The following is a 25,277-nucleotide window of genomic DNA, read 5'->3' as shown; positions in this document are numbered from 1 at the left end:
CTCAGGCATTGTGGGTCAAAAAATTAAAGTGGGTTGCACATGAATTATAGTTTCGCACAAAATTTGTCCCACGAATTTTGGACCACAGGAAGACCTACAAATGAATTAGAAAAGTGGCGGAGATGATATCTTCAGTTGGCTACTGTTCAGAGGGCCCACCTTGTCATCCTCTTCGCTCTCTTTGCCTCTCAGCTGAGCTGCTTCCAGAGGGCGGTGCCGACATTGCTGACTTTGGTGGCCATGCCACATCGTCGGAGAAGCTGGCCACAACTCTGAGCCTTCGAGAGGAAGCGTCTGCTGTCTTTATCCTCCCTCGCTGCTCTCTTCTCTCTCTCCCCTACTCTCTCGTTCGGCCGAGTCCAGAGCAGAGCACAAGCACGACAGCACGTCGACGTCCAAATTCATCGAAGCCCTACCACCGTTGAGCCCTCCCAGCCGCCAATAATTAGGAGGCCTTAAGTGTTATAATTAGGAGGTTAAAATCTGTTAAGAAGTTATGTTTAATTCGGCTAAGATTAGGTGTTGTGTTTTATTAGGATTTGGAGTCATGTATGGTTAGGATTCGGATGTGTTGAGAAGTCTGTTAGTCGGATATGTTAGTCTAGTAGGCCCTAATTCCTGGGCTATAAAAGAGTTACGGATTTAACCAAAAAGCAAACAATAAGATTCTACTTCAGTTAACAGAATATTGAGCGCGAGAGACTATGTTATCCCCTCCGCACCCATCATATGTTTACTCTCCCCTCCGGCCTTTACTAGATCGGTCCAGGCACCCTCCTCGTACCTTTTGTCTTCAGTACCCTTATAGATACTCCTTAGTTTTTCCACGGAAAAAGGCAGGTTACAGGACTTGTGCAACAAGCTTAACAGTCACAGCGGCCAGAAAATAGAATACAGGAGTATACTAGCTTAGGTGACCATACACATGACTATTTCTCTTCCTTGTCTGAATCAGACTCCGCGAAGACAGGTTTCGGCTGGGTTTCAGAATAAGCTGGCGCAATAAATTTTGGATCTTTCTCTGCAGCATCAGCATACTTCAAAATTGCTTCTCTTGGATCTTCATCCATCCAGGTCTCCTTAATTAAACCACCCTCCTGTAACAAATAAAAAAGGCAAAACATGTTATGTCAGTTGAACCCCGATGGTAGTGGTAGGACACACAGAAAACACACAACACCTGAAACAACCTTAAGTACATCATCATGCATATAAAACACAAGGAGAAGTTAATATGTACACTACCTTCAAGAGGTACTGTGTCAGCAAGCTGCCCTTTGTAGTACCAACTCTTCCACCATACCCTGGACCGTTAACAGGTGCTTCTGGTTTGTGCGATTTGAGCGGGTCTTTCAGGATCCTCTCTCTTTGACGTTTACGACTTGGTTGATCTCTGAAAAGTGGCAGTGCATGTGGATTGTGTATGACAGGTTGCACCTCAAAGTCATCGACAGACTTTTTCCTTGGTGCTCGTCCAACACATACAAGAGCTCCCCTCTGACTAATAGAAGGATCATACAGGATGTGGGTCCCGCCTTCTTTCTTGTCCCCAACTGTTGCAAATACCTAAAGGAAAAAAACAAAGAAGTTTAATAATATCCTTTAAAATGGTATTCACCAGTTGAAATTCATCAAGTATTAAGAAAAAACCTGATTGATCCTTGGATGCCAGAGGGACCTTATCGTACTGTATTGTGGTGAAATCCCCACCCTTGATACAAGCTCAAGTTTCCTTCTGTCGAAGAAGCAGAGTAGTCCTCCATTGTCGCCATCTTTTTCAATAGAGGTTCCTGTAAAAATAAGTTGCTCGTCTGGGCTAAATGCTGCATTTGTCTCAGCATAGTGATTTGGCAAATCTTCAAACACTTTCAAAGGGGTTTTCATTTTTCTTAAATCCCATATCTGCATTTGCCAATGTAATATCTAAATTAGAATTATACAATAATAAAAGAAGGAAGAACAAAGCAATGCTACATTACTATAATCACATATTCATATGGCTACAGTACAATCAAACAGCAAAAAATAAGTTCAATAATAATCATGAATGGTGAACCTCCCCTTGCATCCATAAGGACATTATCATGTCAAAAAAGTTAATGTGAAAAGGCTTGAAATTTTAATCCTAAAAGAACAGGTAAATTACCTTTAGTGTACTATCCATACTTCTTGACAGAAGAATCTGTCCGTCTGTAGAAAACTTAACTCCAGTAATATCCTCTGTATGTGTTTTTTCAACATAGATATCTGGTCTGCTACCCCATCCAGTTTTTATGGTCCAGAGCTATGGAAGATACAGTATGCAGGTAAGAGATCAAGTCAAGAAACAATTTAACTGAATTCAATGTGACAATGCAACAAAGAGATTTTACTGAAAACATTTACCTGAATTGAACCATCTCCTATGCCACCCACAATTAGTTTGCCTTCGTGATCCCATGAACACGACGTAACAGGAATTCGCATTGGTCTTGCTAGCTTAGGTTTGATGACCTATTCATAAAGTAATCACCAAGCGTCAGCTATCCACAGTTCAGATGATAGAAGCTTTGGTTATTTCGCAATAGCAAAATGATGAATCTGAGCATCTGAATATTAAAAGAAAGCAATGACAGTGCATTCCAGGGTCACCTGATATTATTGTGAACTTCATAGAAACAATGCATTAATGTCTGGCAAACAGAAATGATAGATCAAAATACCTGTTTTTGACTTTTAAAGTCCGATACATCCCAGAGACGTATGGATCCATCTTCTGATGAGGTCAAAATAGTCTCTTTTGACTTCGGATTCCACTCACCACCCGTCAGCCCAGAAATGTGACCTTTTGTATTCTTCAGGTCACGAATATACATATCACCCTTAACAAACTCACCTAGTGTAAGCCCATCCCGGTCGTAAATCTGATTTGAAGCATATTGTCAATAACAATTTATGCTCTAGTGGTGAAAGTACTGGGAAATTCTGTAAGACTGCAAAAGCAGAATACCTTGGCCTGAGCTGAACCTGTAACACATAAGAATCGATCTGACGTTGGACTCCAACTTAGGCTACGAACTTGATGGCCCTCAAAGGGTTCTAATTGCCTGAATGATTGCAGCTTTGAATTCATACCCTGGAAGTCATACATACGTACTGTATAATCATAGCTACCAGAGAGCACTCTGGATCCTGTATGGTCAACAGCAAGGGCTGAGACAACCTGGACAGAAAATAGTGTGATTATTAACCACTAATAAAGTACATGTCCCAGAAACCATAGCAACACGATCTGGATGTCTAGCAATTTCATAGGAACAGAAGCACAAATCTGTTTCTGGAGCTATCCTATCGATCCGTCCATCAGCTGTGAATTGGAGCACGGTAATTGACATTTTACTAAAATTTTAGGCATTCAAAGTTCAACCAAACTTTACCACCGATTGCACTACTTCTAACTAAAGATAACTAACAGTTAAAAGTTAATATTCATTTGGCCTTTCACTATAGCGGGCATGATTAAGAACCAAGGAATCTATAACACCAACAGTAACCTATCTGCCTCCTTTGGGTTGTATCCTAAATTAAAACCGTGAACAGATAACAGCATGGAAACTTTCGCAGTTAACTTAATTCACCTACATTATTCAAAAAAGAATAATAGGCCCAAATGGTGTGGCCAGGACCTGGAAATTCTAAAGCAATCGAGTAAAGCTAGATACAAGACCACATCCATATAACAATTAAGAAAACCAAATGGAGAGGGCGAAAGAGAAGCAGTTAGCTCGTAGTTACCTTGGTGTGCCCCCGCAGAACAATCTCGTTGCTGAGAGGGATCCGATTGAAGCCACCCTCGCCATCATCCTCCATCTCCTCGTCGTCTTCGTCATCATCGTCGTCGTCTTCCTCGTCCGCCTCCTCCGCCGGCGGCGGCCGAGGCGGCCCAATCATGCCGTCCTCCCCCTCGCCACGGGCGGACGGCGGCGGGGGCCGAGGCGGCCCGATCATGCCGCCGTCCCCCTCGTTCTCCCCCGCGGGCTCCGGCGGCGGCCGAGGGGGACCAATCACGGCGTCGTCGTCATCCGCGGCGGCGGAGGTGGAGGGCTTGGGGTTATTAGGGTTTTGGGGCTTGCGGAGGGTGGAGGAATGGGCGGAGGAGGCAGCGCTGGGGCGCGCGGGCGTCTTACCGAAGGAGAGCGGGAAGAAGGCCCGCATCGCCTCCTCGTCCATCTCGCCGCCGTCCGCCATGGGCACGCTCGCCGACGGCGAGGTCGGACCTGGGGTGCGCGAGGTTCTCCGTACGGGTCGGTGCGTCTGCCGGCTCAGCAGGACGGGGCATTCGTTTTTTTCTCCACCGGAGACCCCGAGGATATCTCATTTGCCACCATGGCACCATGCTCCCCATACATAACGAATGCCCCGTCCCAGCAATAATTATCATTTTTTTATGGCAACTGAGCGAAGGACAGATGCGCGAGAGATAACGGTAAAATTCGAAATTCCAGACATTGCTTTTGAAGTTTTTCTACCGAATAAGAAAAAAATAAAATTAGAAATAATAAAATTATACGAAAAGATAGCGAAAATGATTTAGGCTATTTCCAATTGTTTTTAAGTTTTTTCGTTTTGTACCAAAAATTACTATCAAAATTCTCGGATTTCCTTTCCGGTTCACCCACGACCCACGGCCCACAGCCCAACAAGCAACATGCTTCCCTTGGTCCCTCCCGCTCCTTCATCCTAAGAACCTCGATAGTGCCCTCACCATCTTCGTCACCGTGGTCGAGCGGCTTTGGTGCGTCGACATGGTTGACCTAGGCACCGCCAGCCTCAACGGGTGGTGCCGCGACCCCAGGATGAACCACAACAGAGATGACATGGGGACATAGGCTCAGGATCTTGGCGGCTAGCTGGGTCACAGCAGGGGTGCAGGGACACTTACCCCACTTCTTCATCTCGGCGAGGCAGAAGCAGTCCTGACACATGTCTATGCTGGCTCGGGTAGCGTCAAGGGTTGCGATGGCCCACAGTGAGGGGCGCGGCCACACAGTGTCACATGAGCTCAGTGGGGTAGCATCTAGCAAGAACGATGTAGCACAACTCTCTGTTGTTGGATCTCAGCCAAGCACGGGTGGCGAGGACCCGGCGTAGAAAGGCTCCGTCTGTCCTCCCTCTGCCTCCCTCCACAAATAGATCGAGCCCGCGTTCAAGCCTCGAATCTGAGATAAAGCTTCAATTCCATTAAGATTTTGAGAGGGAATCTGATACAGAAAGAACGGGGATCCGATTTCAAGTGGATTAGGTGCGATTTGTCGGAGATAGAGGTGGGATTTGAGGGTGCTCGGCTAGGGATTGGCGTGTGTGTCTCGGTTTCTGTCAGCTCGTGCTCGAGCTTGTGTGGCTGGAGAAGAAGAGGGCGGTGGCTGAGTGGGCTAGCCTGACTCGAGCTTATGTAGCACAGTGGCGAGGGGAGCCTGGGCACACGGGCTAATTGTGAGCTGGACCAGGGAGAAAAGAGGCAAGGAGGAGGCCTGCATCCAGACTCGTGAGTAGGCTTGGTTGAGAAAGGAAAAAAAAAAGCGCCTAGCTGCTCCTCATCTCTTTTTTATTTGTTGTGACATATATGTGTATATTTTGGTGACAAAGCAACATTTTACATGAATAAAAGTAGGAACCTTGTTGGTAGGAAGAACTTTGGGCTTGCAGTTTATAAGTTGTAATATAGTCTCTGAGCTATGGTTGAGTGCTTTTGAGTTAAAATTATTGATTCTTGATTGATATCGACATGTTTCCATCTTGATAACACCGTTTTTGGTTTTTTTTATTGACGTCATAATCGTTTCTGACATTATCGTTGTTGACTTTGCTTCTGAAAAAAATGTGAAACTGAAAATAGTTTAGATCTTTTCGACCATTTTGAACCGTTTTCATCTCTAGATGCAGGTCTATGTCCTTTCGAAACCGGTCAAGTCGGTGCCCGTTTCAAGTTTTTTTCCCTAAGAAAAGACAGCCAAGGGCATCTGTATAGAGAACAACAGAAGTCAGTATAAAGAAAGGATAGCTATCCCTAACATTTGCAGAAAAAACCCCACCAAAAAGAAAATTGCAAGCAAGTCCAATAAGGTCTTTCTTCTCCATCGCAACCATGGCCACTCTGTGCGGCTCCCCATCGCCATCGACATTGCCGCCAATAGAAGAAAGGAAATCCAAAGAGCCAAGCAAGGTCCGAATAAACTCCAATCGCACAATGGTTTTTGGAGACCGCAACAGTCGCATGTCTTGGAGAACAGAGCCATAACTTCGCTTTAGAACCATCGGCGGAGAGGAGGGAGGCACCCTGGGCTTGTACCTGACCTGCTCTCGTGCCACCATCCGCCAACGCAACCTCATCCCTGCAAACCGTTGCAAACGCCAGACCAATCATCATTCCTACACTCGCTCCATACCACGCCGCCGCCGCCAAACAAGGCTAAAGCATCAGATAACTCACGCCTGAACAGGATTCACCAAGATCCCATGCTTCAGCCGAAGCTACAGTTCCAATGAACTCCTCTCTCACAAGCCCTTTGCCGGTGCCAAATGGAACACTACCGAGATGGAGAGAGATTCCGAGGACAATTATTCCAAAGGACACCACCACCAACTCCGCCCAGCCGACGACACCATGGACACAAACCCCACAACTGGTCGCGCCACTAGAGAAGAAACAATTGGAGCAAGATGGCAGGGGGCCAAAACTGGGAGACCCGCCGCCACCACCGATATTGCCGAAGCAGATCTACTTGAGGGAGAAGGAAATTCTACAGGACCTTTCACAGAAAGATCTCTACGAGACTCTGATCTATACCATCATTCTCTAATCCAACAAATTGCACGTGCAACTGAGAGGAATGAAGGTGACCCGTGGTATACACAAAAGAGGATCTTTCTATGAGATCTGTTCCAATAGAATTTCCTTGCACGTGCAACTGAGAGGAATAGAGGTGACCCGTGGTATACACAAAAGAGGATCTTTCTATGAGACCTGTTCCTATAGAATTTCCTTCCACTTAAAGGATGGGTCCCTGCTCCCCTTTTTCGCTGGTGGGCTCATCGGACAGGAAGAGGAAGGGGGCTAGAGAGAGATGGTGGAGCTAGAAACCAATTTCAAGTTGCAAGAAAGGCAAAGGGAGCCTCTTTTTGTTTTTAAAATACAAACATCCCTAACGGCTCCGTTTGAAACAAGTAGACGTGTTCTAATTTCTGAGAGAATGATATTATTTTTCTTTTAAAATTTCAGTGAAAATCCTACGTTCCAAACATATCTATAGAGGTGGAGGCCGGCTCCGTTTGAAAAAAGGAGACATGTTCTGATTTCTGAGAGAACGTATTGTTTTTCTTTTAAAATTTTAGTGAAACTCTATGTTCCAAAGAGATCTATAAAGGTGGAGGCTTACGAGACCCCGGGGCCCGGGTTACCACTGCTATATGGATTGACCATACATTCCACTAATGATTCCAGATCAAATTTGAATATGGCTCGGGTTAATGGACATGTATGATCATTTAAAACAAAAACAGGATGCATTTATATTTGTAATATGGATTGGATATATACAGCCTTGCAGTTTTCTTCCTGACTTTTTATCTAAAAAAATCAAAATTGAAGAGCAAGTTGATTAGAGAGGAGAACATACATAATGTTACCAAAAACAACTTTTAAATTCGACGAATCTAAGGCCTTATATGAGGCTTACAAATTTGACAAATCGCTGGAGAACGTGTAGCGGAATCTTGTGTTCGAAATATGCCTAAGTGATAATAAAGCAGTAAATACTGAGGATGGAATTCATTTGAATGTCTGACCAGTAGCAGAGCTTTAAGATAAACATTGAGTGTTTGACAAAGAGAAAATACTTGATAATTGATATCCATGGATATCAGTAGATTTACTCTAATTCAATTTAATTAACCAACTAGTTCATCACGAATCGCTCCACGCCCATTCCTAATATTTTGTTAAGACATGGGTTGGATTTTTGGAGGGGGCATGTGGTCCCCTTTAGTCTCAATGAAGCTCCGCAATCGTGTCTGACCAGCAAACTCTGCTTGAATTAGACAAAATATATGACCAAAGTAGAACCCTATATTATTTCACATCAGTACAGCATTGCAATGCACGGGAACATAGCAAATGGAGCACAATACATAGTACAATACATTGACACATCACACACGCGCATACGAACACATGACAAATATAATCGAAATGGAAATGGAACTAGCTTAAATTGCTCAATTTCCACATGGCACGAGACGGAAATCACAACAGATAACAGCAAGCATGCATAGCTAGTAGGCCGGATGGTCGATCGATCACATGAGGTTGCATGGACCCCTCGGCTGGTCGTCCTCGGCGGGGCACCCGGGGCCGCAGCGGTCGCCGGCCACGGCGGCGTGGAGCAGCAGCACGTACAGCAGCTACGTGAAGGCCAGCGTCGCGGTGTGAGACCCTCCAGCGCGCGCAGCCGCCACCCACGCTGCTCCCCGCCGGCGCGCATGTCCTTGCACGCCAGCGCCGCAGCCGCGAGGCCCTGGGGCCGCCACGCGCGCGCGTGGTAGACCGCCGCGAGCTTGGCCGCCACGCCGACGACGGCCGCCAGCACCGCGAACTGCACGAAGTAGAGCGTCGCGTCGTTGCCGCGCAGCCCTGAATGCACATGCATACGTCTACATTGAGCAGATCACAGTTGGAGCTTTCCATGCTCCGTTCAGAACGCAAGGATCTCGTATGAATTTCGCAGTAATTTCACAAGAAACATTTCAGTTCCCGGACCTGGGTGGTCGTCGATGAAGCTGTCCAGTGCCGAGCTGGCGAACCCGAGCATGAAGATGTACAGTACGAGGTTGAGCAGCAGCGGCGGGCCTGCCACGTTCTTCCTCCCCAACGCCTCCAACGCCATTAATTTGCCTCTCAGAGCTCTCAACCTGCCCTGATACAACTTACAAGTATGCAACGCAAATCCTGAAAGGAGCGGATCTCTCCTCCTCTGCAGGTGTGTTTGTTAACTACTACATAACCAACTATATATACCGATTTATCATTTTTGTACCTAATGAGCCGAGGCATCTTTGCCGGTTTAAAAAACACGTAGGAATAATCAACCAATGTAATTTATAAATCGACAGTGATAAAGAGTACACTGCTGGCTGAAGGCTTAAACTGACAGTAATACTTCACTGCCGAATGAAAGCATCGATCGACAGTGATACCTGAACTATCGTTACCGATTCATAGTTATGAACTAGCAGTATCACTATCAGCTCGTGTGATGAGCCGACAGTGATAACGGATGATAATATATCTTAAAAAATTCATAATTTTTCATACAAAATTAGATGGGGAAAATTTTACATAAAAATTATAGTCATCGACCAAATCTACAATTTTTTAGTTGAAAATCTTTTAGTTTGAGGTCATTTAAATGCTAAAATAATCTTAACAAAGTTTCAGCAGTGGTCGATGACAACTAATTTTTAAAAATTCATAACTTTTTCATACGAAGTCAGGTGAAAATAAATTTTATATAAAAATTATAGCTCTCGACGAGATCGACAACTTTGTAGTTGATCATTTTTTATTTGACGTCATATAGATATATAAATAAATATCTAAAACTGATTCAGAGAGAGTCACATACTTGACCACAAACTTTTGGCTTAGATCTAGTGTAAAACTAGTAGGAATAATTGAAAAAACCACATGCAACTCGACTCAAGACCATTTTATATATCTTTGAGTACAATAAATTGAAACTTAAATGAAGAACAGATAAAAAAATAGTCATCGAAAGAAGCAACTCTCTAAGTTGATGGTTTAGAGGCAAGAAAATTCAAGACCCCCTCAAATAGATGAGTATATGAATGTTTATGCCTCTAGCAATAAGAAGAATAACTTTCTAAAATTAAAAAATTGCAACTAAAAAGGAAAATCAACAAGAAAATAAAAAAACTTGCACCGAAGGCAAGGAGAACTAAAAGAAGGAGATGAATACAAGCTCATGCGAGAAAATAAACTTCTTTAAACATAGAGATCAATCATATTTTTAATAGATTACAAAATCGTTTCTCTCACAAAAGCTCTAGCCTATTACAAAGACTAAGCCTACCATCTTTCATACTCTAAAACATATCACTAGGCTCTTAAATAGCGGGCTCAAAGCTCTCCCACAGCTCTACCCATCTATTTATAGCTCTTGGGAGCTTCTTTGGCCTTTAAGTTTTATTGTTCTCAAAATACGTATCACCGATAGTATACTCCTACCTACTACTAAGGTATTTTAATTTAGATTTTGCTTATTCCATCAAACAGCCACAACTTCTTCACTATTTAGTTTTACCTCGATGCAAGCTAAGCAATGATGCCACATGACCCTGCAGTCCTCCCGTGGTTTTGTGGCCAAACCGCGAAACACTAGCACGCTTCTTATGCGTGACTAGCTACCACTTGATTTGCCTCAAGTAAGCACTCCGATATCGACGCGTATCCTCCGTCTTGCGATGTTAAGCCAGACGATCAAGTCTTTCCCGCTCCTGATCTATTGGACCGCCTTGTCACTTGCACTGGTATTCTCTTGTCATCTTCATCGTTTATCCTCTCAATGCTTTGCTTGAACTCCACATGTACCACTAAGATCATCCTTGACTCCGTCTGATCTCCTTGATCGTCTGACACCAAGCACCCACTTGATCTCGATCATCCCGTCATCGATCGTCAAGTTGCATCCATCACCTGCACACTATGAAACAAACAAACACATATATCCAAATTCTAAGGATATCTCTAGTTAATCCATAACATAAATCCTCAGTTCAAAATTCATTCTGTAGAAAACGTGAGCATCGGATGTTCCACCATGTTCACTTACTAAGCACCGGAACATTCGGTGAGTGTGTTTTCATTCAGCGCACTAAAAAATGCTCTCTGTAAGAATTGATCCGGTGCGAAGCTTCGGTGCTCACTTTCCTATAACTGGATCATCCGACGCCTTTATTTCCGCCAGACTCTCCTTCTACAACCTCTCTGTAAAAATTAATCTAGTGTATTATCCGATGTTCACAAACTCCCATACTGGGCTATCCGGTGACTTCTTTAGATTTGACGCCAAACTCGAATTTCAAATTTTGCCGCACACTAAAAAAATACTCCGACGCTAACAGCATTGCATCACCAAATCATCCGGTGAGATCTTCCACTTTTTACCAAAAATTTCTTCTCTCCAGGAAATGTTCCGATGCTCTTTAAGTCTATCACCGAACAATCCGATGCTTTGATCTTTATTTTTACTTGAGCATAAAATTACTCCGGTGTCAGCTTCAGCACCACACCAGACCATCCGGTAAAGCCAACATCCCGGACACCAAATATTCCGATGAGTTAATTTTTTCTGAACCCAAAATAGAAACTACAACTCTAACTTGAGTTAGCCATAAACAAAATCACGCACAACCAAGTTCATGACAACCAAGTTCAACTCAAATCTAATATTATTAATAACTCATCATAATCTAAGACATATCTTTAACTTGATTTCTCAAAACCCACTCAGAAAATGTAAATTCTGTTTTTACATGCCCTCATGCCAAAAATAAAAATAAAAATAGCTTCACTTATTTATCATTCTAGTTCTACAATTATTGACTCATATAACCTCATATTTTATTGATTGACATCATAATCAAAAGGTAAATCTTTTGAATAGCCAATCATCAAGTTATTCCATATAGATGTCCCTCGGATCTGCACTGAGATTCGTGCACCGTAGATAGCACCTTCACATACTCGTTTTATTCACTATTTGGCTGTAAGTAACAATATGATGAATATACATTTGCAACCCTCCTCGTTGACAATAATTCAGTTAAAAATATATATCAAATAGATTTTGTTCAAGGAGGTTGATTCTGGCTTGCAAATAAATGCCGTTTGTAGTTTTCTAGGTAACACTTTCCACGAAATGCCCCTACTGGTTGCCTATTGGTAACACATAATCCTTTATAAAAAAAAAAAGAGGAACATAGACATGCAGTTGATATGGGCAAGTACATCAGAAAGCAAAGTGTTAACTTCATCGTTTGTGTGTGAGACTAAAGATGACAAATGACTGAGACTTGAGTGGTACTACTTCCACAATTCTTATCACATAAAACAGTGAAAATGTATGTCTTTCCACAGTAGAATACTGCAATGCAGTAATTAACAGAGTGCAGAACTGCCGACCAGTTCTCTGTAATCAACACCCCTCTTTTTTTTTTTTTTTCTTTTGAAGGGTATCAACATTCCTCTTTGATGAGCAGCCATGTAGTGCAATACCGTTGCTTCCAAAAAGTGGAAAGAATCGAGTATAAGCGAATTGTTTCTGCACCAACAACAATGTACTTGGCAAACAGAACAATATGTGACAACTTATTTAGGACCCTCCTACAAGGGCTTCTCACATGGGATTCAGCTCAGCCTGATTCCCAGCAGCAGCAGAATTTCCCTGCTACAAGGGGTTTCTCAAATATGGTGAGTCTTTGTACTTGGCATACACCGGTAAGTCTAGGACCTTCTCTGCTATCCTCCCATCCTCGTGAATCCTCTCTATCAAGCTCTCAAGCGAAGGAAAGTTGGCCTAAAAATTCAAAAGCGATGTCATGAGTTGGGAACATGCATTCCAACTACTGAAACAGTTTTTGCTGGTATGAATATTGTCTGGCCCTAAATTACCTCGGGTCTTATGTAGCCAACGATAGCAAGGCGTAGCTCCTCTCCATAGAAGTCCTCACCAAAATTATGAAGCAACCAAGGTTCCTGCAACCAATAGTTTTTAGAACAAAGTAATAAAACTGGACATAGAAATGACTGTAAAGAACACTCACTACTGTCTTCTCAGTGTTGTCGAAATATGGGTTCCAGCCAATGCTCATAACCATCTTATATACACCTCGTGTTGAAAGTCCAGCCCAGCCAAAGTACACGCCTGATGTATGCTCTGACACTAGGTCGGAAAAGTTCTCTGCAGGTAAGTTGGCTGCAGTGCAAACACAAAACCATCAGTGCTCCAGATGAAAAATTGAGTGTAGCAGTACCAAATTGCAAAAATGAACTGGTATAGAATAGTAGTGTACTCAGAAAGATGAACCGGAAAGAAATACCAATCAAGCGAAACATATATGAGTAAAGTTACTGAAGTAAAAGCTCGAAAGCAAAGCAAATAGGAAACATAATGATGGCGCATTGCCCAACATAGTAGATGAAAGCTATAAATATAAATCCTCTTTCGTGAATATGATCATGGGCCAATTGAACCAAAAGCAGAAAAAAAAGAGGGCAAAAAATCAACGAAAGAGCAGCACAAATCTTAACAGAACTGAAAAAAAGGAGTACATATTCTAGCCAAGATGCAATGACCTTGTCAGTATTTCAGGAATTTCTTTTAACAAAACAACACTGGTTTCCAACATCTTTGTAAAGCTTGATTATTAACTAGGTGGATACATGAATATATAACATAAAGGGACAGGTTTGAATATAATCAAGAGGCATGACCAAATAACATCCATTTCAGATCAACACTTGCAAACCAGCATGAAACTGTTGATGTATCCTATGGTATCAGCAAGAATCCTACATTTGTCTTAGTGTGTAGCAACTTTCCTAGTGAGGCAAAATGCTGAACTGGTACTTAAGTAGACCAGCTACTTAGGGAACCATCTGGAATCGCCCATTCAGTGAACAAAATGAATAAGATAGCATTACGAAAAAATTAGTCATATAAGTGATAGCCATGTGAAGTTACTTAATTTTTTCCTACGTTGAGGAGCTTTTAAACAGGTCTGGTAAAATCTATCTCTACTTATATATTCCATGTCCACCATACCTGTTGGTATTCCTAGTACTTTAGAACCACGGCCAAATCCTTTGATCACAGGACCACCGATAAACCATGGTTCTATAGGTAAGGTACCTTCAATCCCTGAGCAGACAAATTTATCAACAGATAAGTTGGATTCCATAATGTTCTGAATGAACAAAAGGCGGGCAATCTCAAGAGATAGAACATACAATCATTAAATGGTGGCAAACCCCAATTTTCAGGCCTTACGTCAAGAAGGGAATTGATCACCTCATCAGCAGAACTGAACTCAGCAGCCTTTTTGGGTATTGAAGGTACAGCTATGACATGCATTCCTGCAGCTTTTCCAGCTGTAACACCTGGCCTAGCACAACCATTATTTACAATGTTAAAGATAATGTCTTCACCGAAGTACTGCATACTACATCGTGATTTTGTTTGAACCAGTAAAAGGAACAGTGATCAGAAAAATACAGATAATACATGAGATGTCAGCCAGAATAACTATACAAGTATATGGAACAAAAATGAAACATCTACTCCGGTAAAAATTCTAGGTGTTATACACGACTGCGTATACTATGGGATTGTACCACTATACCCTGTTACTACCTCCGTTCTTTTTTACTTGTCGTTTAGGACATCAACACGGTCTCAAATGCATGTCTTTGACCATTACTTTTTCTAAGCATTTGCTATCAAAAGTTGTTGAAAATATAACCATTTGAAAGTATTTGGCACGACAAATCTCCTAATATCATTTTCAAGGGACAAATCTTAATACCTTTTAGTATATTAGTGGTCAAAGTTTCCAAAGTTTGACTGCACACATACCTAAATGACATATATTTGAGAACGTTGGTAGTATGATGTAAAAGACAATTCATATCTAAATTTATCTGTCAAATGTGGAGCATATTTGTTAACAAAATTGTTCTCTTCATATAATAAAGCAAGGGAAAACATTTGTTGTTACTAGTTGAAATCTCGTGTGTTTCTACAGGTGCATCCACTAAGTAGTTTTTACCAGACTTCCCGGTTTTTTAGGAGGTGGGAGGAGGGCACATCATTTTTCTGTAAAGAGGGAAGGGTGAGGAGACTGTACCACCAGCACTAAATCAATTTTTTATAGGAGTAAATATGATAAAAGCTGTGAGATGTGTGATTGAACTATGTTTTCATTTCAAACAGATATCTTTCATAACCATGCAAATTCAGGCATCTCAAAACATGAAATTCTGATCCATCAAAGTGTATGTTGTTCTTACATCTGTTGTGTAGATGATGGTATAGTAAATAGATAGCCAAGCCATGCTAACAAGAGCATACCAATACCATATATAGGATGAAGTTGTCGAAAGCAAAACTTACAAGGAATCCTCAATTACTAGGCAATTTGAAGGCCCGGTGTTCATTCTTTTTGCCGCTTCCAAAAATCTTGAATATCATCACACCAGCAGATCAGAAGTAAGAAAATGAGATATATTCAACAAATCTAGGGTATCAGTAATGATGACATCATGTAGGACGGTGTCTTACATATCTGGGGATGGCTTCCCCTTTTCTACTTCATCACCACCAACAATTGCAGAGAAAGACTCTTTCCATCCTATAGACCATAAGAATAAATTAACTAATAAATAACTCCAACACATAAACACAAAACGAACATGCATATTCAGATTTTTTTCTAGAAGTAGGATAAGATATACCCTGATGGCAGGAAATTTTGGCTTCAATGTTAGATCTTGGTGAGTTTGAAGCCAAAGCAGTTGGCACCCCATTACCCCTTAAATGTTTTATCAGACGATAAGCTCCTGGAAGAGGTTTTATGTTGCACCACCTGCAATATGAAGTTTAGTCTATCAAGGATATTCAGTAACTCAAAAAATGCAGGGTGAGAACTGACTGGCAACATAACATATACCCGTATCTAAAAATACTGAAAGAATCATGTATCTTATCAAGCAAATGCATCCATAAAGTCAAATACATCTAAATTCCCGATGAGCATGCCAGTACAATTTTTGCAAAATATCAGAAAATATACAAGCATAAAGAAGTTCCAGTCGCATTACTGCTCACTAAACATTGGAGTAATCATTGAGAGGAACTCTTCGGTAGAGTAAGGGAGTCCGTAGTCCTCTAAAACAACCGCTGCAGCTTCATAAGGTGTCTTTCCAACTAGCTTGTGTGCTTTCTTGCTATCCCACGATTTCCCATTTTTGACAAGAAATGGTTTCACTACCCGACTTACAATGGAATCTGCCAAGTAGTACAACCAGGGGAAGCAAAGCTAATTCAGAAAAATGAACTTAGCACACTATAAGCATTAGCAAGTTTTCAGTCACCTGTGTTTAAGAGGGTGCCATCCAAATCAAGAATGACATGGGAAATAAGCCGAGTAATGGGCTTGGGTGCTGCCATTCCAAGCACAGAAGAATTTAGTGCAGCAAGAGACAAGTTATTTGGGATGCACAACCTGACAAATAACCAAACTATTCAGGTATAAACCAAATTGATGACGGCACTAGAAGAAACATGAGCTCATAACTCGTATAATAGTCCATATCTGTAGTAATGCTAAACTAAAAATGAGTCCACATGTGTTTAAAAAAAGCTTGCATTCAGGTGATTAGGCACAGACATCATCACTTCAGAGTTCAGTCAGAAAGATTTTCACCTGATTCATAGTTCATACTGATACATCGATACCTATCATGTATAAGAACTAATTTCTTCATAAATAGTTTGAACATGTACAGTGAGAACAATTCTCTCTGTCTGACCAAGGTGAGATAAGCCATGAACCAGCAGCAACAGATGCCACAAGGCAAGGCAGCTGCTCAGTTTGGGATAGGAACAGTTTGTACAGGTTCAGAACCAAACATCTTCCAATCTGGACTGGGGTCTCCAATTCAAGTCTACCCCAAGGCCATTCCACCGAACAGCTACCGCGCAGAGGTGATCAAGTCTCAGCGACAAAATAAGGTGCGATTAAGTTCGACCACGATACCCAATCAAAAAGTGAATCTTTGACAAGGGTAAAAAGATGAAATACTGGAAACCGAATCAACCCTAGAATTCTTCGTTCCTAGGAAAATCAATCGCATCCAGGAACCGCAACTCGCAAGAACACGCTGGTTGCTTTGCTTGCAGCGACGTCCCCATTCCCCAACCCCGAGCGCATAGAGGAGAGGAGAGGACCGGAGCGAAGCTACCAGGAAGAGGTGCGGAGGCTGACCTGCAGGCAGTGGGCGGCGGCGGCGGCCAGTCTCTCGCTGGCTCCGATTGTATTGGCCGGCGATTGCGGGGCGGAGTGGCCGAGCGTGGGGATAACGAGAGGGAGCCTAACCCAGGCTCCAGATCACGCCACGTGGCTGCACGGATCCTGAAGCGACTCCTTTTATTGAGGCAATTGTTTTTTTTAAATCCTACCGGACGGCACACGCCAAAATATCACTCTATCAAAAGTTCACTCTCATTTGTCACGTAGATCCACGTCTCAGTGAGATTGGATGAATAGTAACGACAGGAGCTGAAACAGTACTTACGAGTTAAAATTCTTATGTAATTCAAACTAAAAAAATACCAAAAATATGTCGGTTTTGTATATACTCTATAATTCATAAGCAAACTATTTTAACTGAATTCACTAAGATTAGAATTCAAACTAAAATTCTTTAAAATGTGTTATTTTTTAAACTTCTAGCAATTTTTTAGGCCTTACAAAAATTCCAAAAAACTAAAAAAATCACTAATATTTCTGTAATGTGATTTACTAATTTTTAAAATTATTTCACACCCTAGGTTATAAGTGAAAAGGTGAGTTCTTTTGTAATGCCCATTTATTATAATGTGATGTACTAATTTATTAGTAATGCCTATTACAAATTAACTCACTTTTTCACTTTATAACTTTATAAATTAGTAAATCATATTAGAGGAATATTAATGAATTTTCTTAGATTTTTGGAATTTTTGTAAGGCCTTAAAATTGGTAGAAATTGCAAAAGTAGCATATTTTGGAGAATTTTATTTTGAATTCTACATAATATTTTTAGGTGAATTCAATTTAAATGGGTTGTTTATAAATTATAGAGCATGTAAAAAATTGACACATTTTTTTAGTTTGAATTACATAAGAATTTTAGCTCTAGGTACTGTTTTCATCCGATCTCACTGACATATGGGCCCCCGTAGCAAATGGGAGTGAAGTTTAGGTAAAGTGGCATTTTTGCGTGTGCCATGCGATAGGATGGTGAAAAACAATTGCCCCTTTCCTTAGGCCAACCTCCTGACTTGCTATAGTATTACTCTGCTGCGCCCGGAACTCCCCCGCGGCTCTACCCTCCACCGCTCGACCGCACCTCAGCCGGCCAGCCGGCCAACAGCTCTCTCACCAGGTCCCGCGAGCCTCAAAGATGTGCCAGCTACAGCAGCACTTCAAGTGAGGCTGGGTGCGATCCGAGGGATTGATGAGGATATGCAATGTCTACTTACCTTTTGGGTTAAAAAGGAGTGGGGACCTAGCATTTTTATTCAGCACCTAATGCGGTTCTATCCATTATGTTTACGAAGTGATGCGCATGTGTACAGAGAATTTTAAGGCATCAATATCAATATTTTAGAAGGATATCAAGTATTCTTTTCAATGATTAAATTGTATGAGATTTGGAGTTTCATATTAAGAGATATAGCTATTTCATTAGAAGATAGCAGTTAAAGTGACATGAGAATATGACCGAATATAGAGTCCGCGATTTACAAGACACTTGTAGATGATATACAATTATATCACATCTTTTCATAGGTTTAAAAAGCTTTCTTTCCAAATTCTTCACGAATTCAAGTCGTCCTAAATATGGAGATTGAAGATAAGAAAGTTTAAAGTCAATTTGGATTTACTTCGTTGCAGTTAGTCAGACTCAGATTAAAAACTCCAACCTCACACGTACAGACTCTATTTCGGACGTGTAAATACACGTTGGAAAACTTATTTTATAGCCATGCAATGTGTCTAGTACCGACCTCTGTTTTGAAAGTGCTTTTTTGAAAGGGAGATGCATACAAGATAAATTTTTTTGGTACAATAGACTGCTCGTTTTCTCCATCAACAAAAACAGCCCCGAGTACTATTGAAACTCGACATCAGTAAGGCCTTTGATTCGGTATCTTGGTCCTTTCTTTTGGAGGTATTTCAAAGCCTTGGTTTTGGTCAGCGGTGGCGTAATTTGGTCAGTGCTTTATTGAATACTTCCACTACAAATATTATTTTAAATGGTATTCTGGGTGATAAGATTTAGCATAAGAGAGGTCATCAAGGTGACCCTCTCTCTCCAATGTTATTCATTCTTGTCATGGATGTTCTGAACACTCTAATTTAGAAGGCAAGTGATGAAGGCATGCTACATGCACTCTGAAACCGACCCCTTCGCCATCGGGTCTCTCTTTATGCTGATGACATGGTTCTTTTCATTATACCAGTTATCTTAGATTTGGAGTTGATCCAAGATATCCTGCACTTATTTGGGACTGCTTCTGGTCATAAGACGAATATTCCAAAAAGCAGTGATGTTCCAATTCAATGTTCGAAAGAGGATCTTGCGGTGGTGCAACATCTTTTGCCTTGTGAATTGATTAAGTCTCCGTGAAAATATTTGGTCTTTCTTTATACATCAGAAAATTGACCAAATGCCAAATTCAAACAATTATTGATAAAATTGCAGACCAACTTTCAGGCTGGAAAGCTGAACTCATGACACGGGCTAGTCGAACTATTATGGTGAAGGTCGTGCTTACCTTTATTGTGGTCTATTTAGCCATGGCTATGAACCTCCCTCCATGGGCCATGAAAGGGATCGATAAAATTAGAAGAGAGTTCCTATAGCGAGGAAGAAAGGAGGCAAAAGGAGGACACTGCTTGATAGCTTGGCCAAAGGTATGTTGGTCTAAAGAACTTGGAGGTCTCGGTATACATGACTAAAAAAACATTAGGTTGGGCGCTGCGAATGAGATGGCTCTGGTTACATGAAACCTAGTCGGACAAGCCTTGGGCCTTGTTTACTTTGCAAGTTCATCCTTGTGTTAAGGCTTTTTTCTCTATTGTGATAATTACGGTGGTTGGAGATGGCTGCAACACTCTCTTTCGGATAGACAAGTAGTTGGAAGGACAGTCCATTGCTGATCTTGCCCCACTTTTGTTTGCCGTAGTTACTAAACGCAAAGCCAATCGGTGCACAATGAAGGAAGCTTTGGTTGATCACCGTTGGGTCCAAGACATATAGGGAGCCCTTTCGGTGGCTGCCCTATTTGAGTATCTAGTAATTTGGGATTTAGTGACAGGTGCGGAGCTCCAACATGACACACAAGATGAACATAGGTTGAGATTTGTTGGGGATGAAAAGTATTCAGCCAGGACTGCTTATCAAGCATTCTTTATTGGATTCATTACCCTGGAGCCATGGAAATTGATTTGGAAATCATGGGCTCCTAAGAAATGTCAATTCTACCTTTGGTTGGTGGCCCATAATCGGTGTTGGACCGCTGATCGCTCGGCACGACGGGGGCTTCCACATCCAAAATGCTACCTGCTTTGTGACCAAGAGGATGAGACAATCCACCACATTTTAGTTTTTTGTGTTTTCTCAAGAGAAGTTTGGTCACTCTTGTTCAGGTTGTATGGGCTACCTGATCTATCACCCGAATTGCTCACCACATATTTCTTTGATTTGTGGTCTAGTGCTATTAAGTTGGTCACAAGTTCTATGAGGGTTAGTCTGAACTCCTTGATCACCTTAGGGGGCTTGAACAATTTGGAAGTATCGGAATGATTATGTCTTCAACGGAGCATCGCCTAGCTCCCAACGAGTGATGTAGCTCATTAGGGATGAGACTCAACTTTGGGTCATGGTCGTGATCTCTTTCTTTTTCTATTGGTTAAGGCGGTGCCAAAGATTTCGCACGACTGACCATGGTTGTGATTTAAGTCGTTTTGATTGTTTAAGTGGCACGTTTATTTTGAAGTAAAGTTTGTGGGGTGTGTGTGTTGTACTCTATGTACATTTCTTCTTCTTAATGCATGATGCGCATGTCTTCTACATATTCGAGAAAAAAATAACAAAATTATTGATATTATAACGAATTTTTCGTTTATCACAAAGAGTCAACATCTCATAAGCTTACATGTTTAATAAGGCTATTCAAAGCGGAATATAAATCTCAAGTAAAAGATTTTGTCAGTTTTATCAATGTTTCATATAAGAGCAACTTAAGCATTTGATTTGAATTCTTTTGCATATTTAGCATTAGCTGAATCATAAACATGATTATAGAGTTTCTATAAAAATATGCTACTTCAAATTTCTCATATCTGCAATAAAGAGTTTTTTTTGGTATTTGCATGAAAAATAAATTTTTGTAATCTATTTTCATGCTATGATGCAATCTACACAAAGTTGAATCTATGACATTAATTTTATGAATTAAGAACAAGTTATCGAGAGGGTATTGGATTGATGTAGTATATCATTGTTTATCCTTACTTAGTTTTACTTTGATGTGGTCCTTCTTTATGATTCCAATTGAAATTGAAGAAGATGATCTTCTTTATAAATACTAATTGAAAGATAAAAATATTCTTTATGAATTAATTGAAATGATCTTGATTTTGGAACAACCTTTATTATGATTAACACAAGCATCCAATGCATCTTCATCGTACCTAAAACTCATTCAAGTACAATTTGATCCTTAAATTCATCGAGTCTAAAGAGATTAGCAAAACCCACCATACAAAGCAAACTTTCCAATAAGCAGTGCAAATGAAATAGATATCAATTGAAGTAAATGAACACTCTATGCAACTTTTAGCCATTAAAAACTTTTGAGAGATGCTTACTCTATATTTTGTATAAAAGAAATCAACATGCTATGATTGTTAACGATTAAATTAAATAAACATGCTCATCACTTGAAAGATCCAATAAAGATATAATTTGGATAAAAATTAGGATACAAGCCATAAAGATACCAAATGCAATATAAAATATCATAAATAATGTCCAAATTACATCTAAATTAAAAGATCAACAAATTATCATTTATAAAGTTCAACAAATGAACTAAGTGAATAGATTGAAAAGAAATGAATTGCATACATACTCAAAAGCTTATCTCAAGCAAGTATATTTAAAAATATACAAGTATTAAAATAGCAAGCTTACATAAACTCATTTCCTTGACTTTTAGAGTTAAAGTAAATCTTTCACAAAAAAAGAAGTCACTAGAAGCAAAAATTGAAAAAAAGATGATCAACAAGGATTAACTCTTGTATTACTACCAATTGTAAGGACACAATGGTATATATGAATATCACAAGATGGTATTTGTATAATGACATAGATCAACTTTAATTGAAATAAGCATGGAAAGGAACTTCATGCTTCAAATACATTATTCACAAAATCAACTTTACGGAGTGACATTGAATGGATGCTAATTATATTTTCATATGACTTGGCTCTTTAATCAATTAGATAAATCTTCAAATAATTTCCCAAGTCTCTAATGCCCTCCATTTCACCTATTGATCAATTTTGATATTTTTGGTCCTAAAAAGTTAGTCACAATAGGTTTTGAATTCTTCATGACAACTCTCCTTAACATCCTTGACGATATTCATTTCACCAAGAGACTAAACATAAATTTCACTTCAAGAAATATTAGTCTCAAAGCACAAAACATAGTATAAACTCCCCTTAAATATGTGCATTCAAGTACTTGAATTACTTGTAATATGCACTTAGTTCATTCAAGAATCTAGAGGAGCTTACTCTATATTTCGAGATCAAGGCAAAAAAAAAAATTACAATAAAAATACTTGTGCCAAGAATGGACTTACAACTATAAAATCTTGTATATTACCACAAGATGTGAATCATGGCTTGAGGATATTCATTTCACCAAGAGACTAAACATAAATTTCACTTCAAGAAATATTAGTCTCAAAGCACAAAACATAGGATAAGCTCTCCCTAAATATGTGCATACAAGTACTTGAATTACTTGTAATATGCACTTAGTTCATTCAAGAATCTAGAGGAATTTACCCTATATTTCGAGTTCAAGGAAAAAAAATTACAATAAAAATACTTGTGCCAAGAATGGACTTACAACTATAAAATCTTGTATATTACCACAAGATGTGAATCATGGCTTGTCAATCTACCATGGGAGTAGCTTTATTGGGTATAAGCCCTCTTATTTGAATGAAGTGTGCCTCCATTGACTTGAGCTTGATTCTTCACAGTTGGCTTCATTAGCTTTGTTGCTTACTTATATCCTCATATATGCACTAAGTCTTCCAATCCTTCAAATCGATGTCTACTTCCATGCCCATCTTCTTCAATCAATTTCTCACAAATGTGAATGGACTTGGAAGTTTACCAACTTGACGTGCTTGATTTGAAGTCCACAAAGGAAGCTCAATTTATCCATCTTGATTGTAATGGAAAATACATTTGATTGTTACCAAGTTTAGCTTGATCTTTCAATAGGGAAGGGTTACACTTCATTTCTCGTGATGTGATTGAGTTCATCTTCTATAGCCATTATCAAGTCTGGATCATCTAATGCTTCTTTTACCTTATATAGCTCACAAAGATACTAAAAGGTAAAATTCACAAAGAAATTGTAACTAGAGGTTTGTCGGTGTATCAGGAACCGGAGGTCCCTGAGTCCCGAGGCCAGGCTGGCCATCCGCCATGTGTCACCATCCCGTGAGGTCCCTCCTGCGGGGTGAGGAAAGTTCAAGTCCCAAGAGAAGGTGCTCGGGGCCACAGTCCCTGGTTCCCGAGCACCCCAGTTCTCCGATGATCCGTAAAGTTTAAGTTCTGGGAAGAAAGTGCTCGGGGAAGTGCCCAGTCACTCCCGAGCGCCCTAGTCCCCCGACGATCAGAAGAGCCAAGTTCCGGGAGAGAGTGCTCGGGACTGCGTGTGGCAGCTCCCGAGCGCTTAGTTCCCCGAGGATCCGCGTAAGAGTGCTCGGGAGAGAGTGCTCGGGGCTGCACGTGGCAGCCACCGAGCACTCGGTTCCCCGAAGGTTTGTGTAAGAGTGCTCGGGGCTGCACGTGGCAGCCCCCGAGCACTCGGTTCCCCGAAGGTTCGTGCAAGAGTGCTCGGGAGAGGGTGCTCGGGAGGTGAACAGTACCCCCGAGCATTCGGTACCCCGGGGACAAGGATAGGCATTCTCGGGAGAGAATGCTCGGGGAACAGTACCCCCAAGCACTCGGTGCCCCGACGACTCAGAAAGACCCCCGAGGCACCCGCCGATGGGGTGTCAGTCAGTCAGAGGTCCGAGGCCGCATTCAATGAGCGTGCGTGGCCTGACATCCCCAACTGCTCCCACCGCAATGTCAGTTCCTGCCATGTTTTGGCAGAGAGGCGTGGGGCTATTAATTGCACGGGTCTCGTCCCGTATCCTCCGGTGTGTCTCGGGATAACATCGCCAGGATCAAGGCATTTCATCTGTCGTCCTGCTGTGGCAGAGGAACAAGACAGGGCGGGCACGCCGGGTTGCTCTGCGGCTGCCCGATGGGCCCTCTCTATGGCGCCCGTTGCCAGGACGTTTATGGTGACAGGTGACCGGACGTGCGCCGTGTTTTCCACCCCACGGTCACTTCACCCAGAAGAAATGATGACGCCTTTCCCAGTCGTGGCGTCTTGGAACTAGTGCCCCCTCTTTCCCGTTCGGGGCATGTCGCAGCCGGCGAGTGCTTAAAAGAGCCGGCAACACAGAAGAGAAAGAAGGACCAGAGAACGACCCAACAAGCAATCGAGCAAGACACTGTAAGCATCGAACACAGAAGCACCAAGAATCGAACCATAGACCAACTCAGAGCACAGCCCCTGCCCAAGAACAAGGAGCCTTAAGCCCTTAGTTAGACAAATATTCTTGTAACCAACAACATCCTTGACGGACTTCCTCAGGGCAGTTATTACATCCATATAGGAGTAGGGTATTATGCCCCCGTGCGGCCCGAACCTGTCTAAATTCCGGTGCATTTACTTCTCCCTGCACTAGATCATCATCCCCCACCACCGGCCGTTGCATTTGCATTCACCCCCATTTATTCCTCCGACAAACTTATTCAGAATTATCCCCCCGGCCGAATCTCTAAAAAGGGGTCTCTCGGGATCCCTGCGATAGGAGTTAATCCTCCGACAAGGTTTTACCAATTACCATCTCTCTTTTAAATGTCTCCTTAAACATCATTGATGGAATGGTCTATTGGACACTTGATGAGCTCTTAAACGAAGCACTTGTAGTGGAGGTCCAATTTTAACTTCTTCTTTCATCTTAATATACCTCCAACCTTCTGCAGATATCGAAATATCCGAATTTAGCTCGAAATGTCTAGT

The 25,277-nt window shown here is 41.4% G+C and overlaps 3 protein-coding genes across 3 annotated transcripts; all 3 read right to left on the bottom strand.

The window, feature by feature from the left end:
• Positions 1 to 621: 621 nt before the first annotated feature.
• Positions 622 to 4,344, bottom strand: LOC133907616 (uncharacterized). The gene is made up of 8 exons (XM_062349687.1): positions 3,775 to 4,344; positions 2,990 to 3,202; positions 2,703 to 2,903; positions 2,386 to 2,493; positions 2,147 to 2,284; positions 1,651 to 1,902; positions 1,246 to 1,566; positions 622 to 1,097 (listed from the first exon to the last, which is right to left on the bottom strand). Exons 1-8 carry the CDS (start codon positions 4,225 to 4,227, stop codon positions 930 to 932), a joined length of 1,854 nt encoding a protein of 617 aa, XP_062205671.1. The 5' UTR covers positions 4,228 to 4,344; the 3' UTR covers positions 622 to 929.
• Positions 4,345 to 8,334: 3,990 nt separating this feature from the next.
• LOC133908066 (membrane protein PM19L-like) lies at positions 8,335 to 8,921 on the bottom strand. Its single transcript, XM_062350189.1, is given in 3 exon segments — positions 8,335 to 8,463; positions 8,466 to 8,668; positions 8,795 to 8,921. Coding segments are annotated over 3 exon segments (459 nt in total).
• Positions 8,922 to 12,123: 3,202 nt separating this feature from the next.
• Positions 12,124 to 17,217, bottom strand: LOC133907383 (bifunctional riboflavin kinase/FMN phosphatase-like). The gene is made up of 11 exons (XM_062349417.1): positions 17,101 to 17,217; positions 16,208 to 16,338; positions 15,935 to 16,121; positions 15,569 to 15,699; positions 15,396 to 15,465; positions 15,228 to 15,293; positions 14,066 to 14,220; positions 13,881 to 13,976; positions 12,880 to 13,031; positions 12,728 to 12,811; positions 12,124 to 12,632 (listed from the first exon to the last, which is right to left on the bottom strand). The coding sequence occupies exons 2-11, from the start codon at positions 16,281 to 16,283 to the stop codon at positions 12,504 to 12,506; spliced, it is 1,146 nt and encodes a 381-aa protein (XP_062205401.1). The 5' UTR covers positions 16,284 to 16,338; positions 17,101 to 17,217; the 3' UTR covers positions 12,124 to 12,503.
• Positions 17,218 to 25,277: the final 8,060 nt, after the last annotated feature.

This window comes from Phragmites australis, chromosome 24, assembly GCF_958298935.1.
Source record: "Phragmites australis chromosome 24, lpPhrAust1.1, whole genome shotgun sequence".
In the NCBI taxonomy this organism is placed as follows: domain Eukaryota; kingdom Viridiplantae; phylum Streptophyta; class Magnoliopsida; order Poales; family Poaceae; genus Phragmites; species Phragmites australis.
The sequence above is the reverse complement of the archived record's forward strand: the minus strand, read 5'-3'. Positions and strand labels throughout refer to the sequence as shown.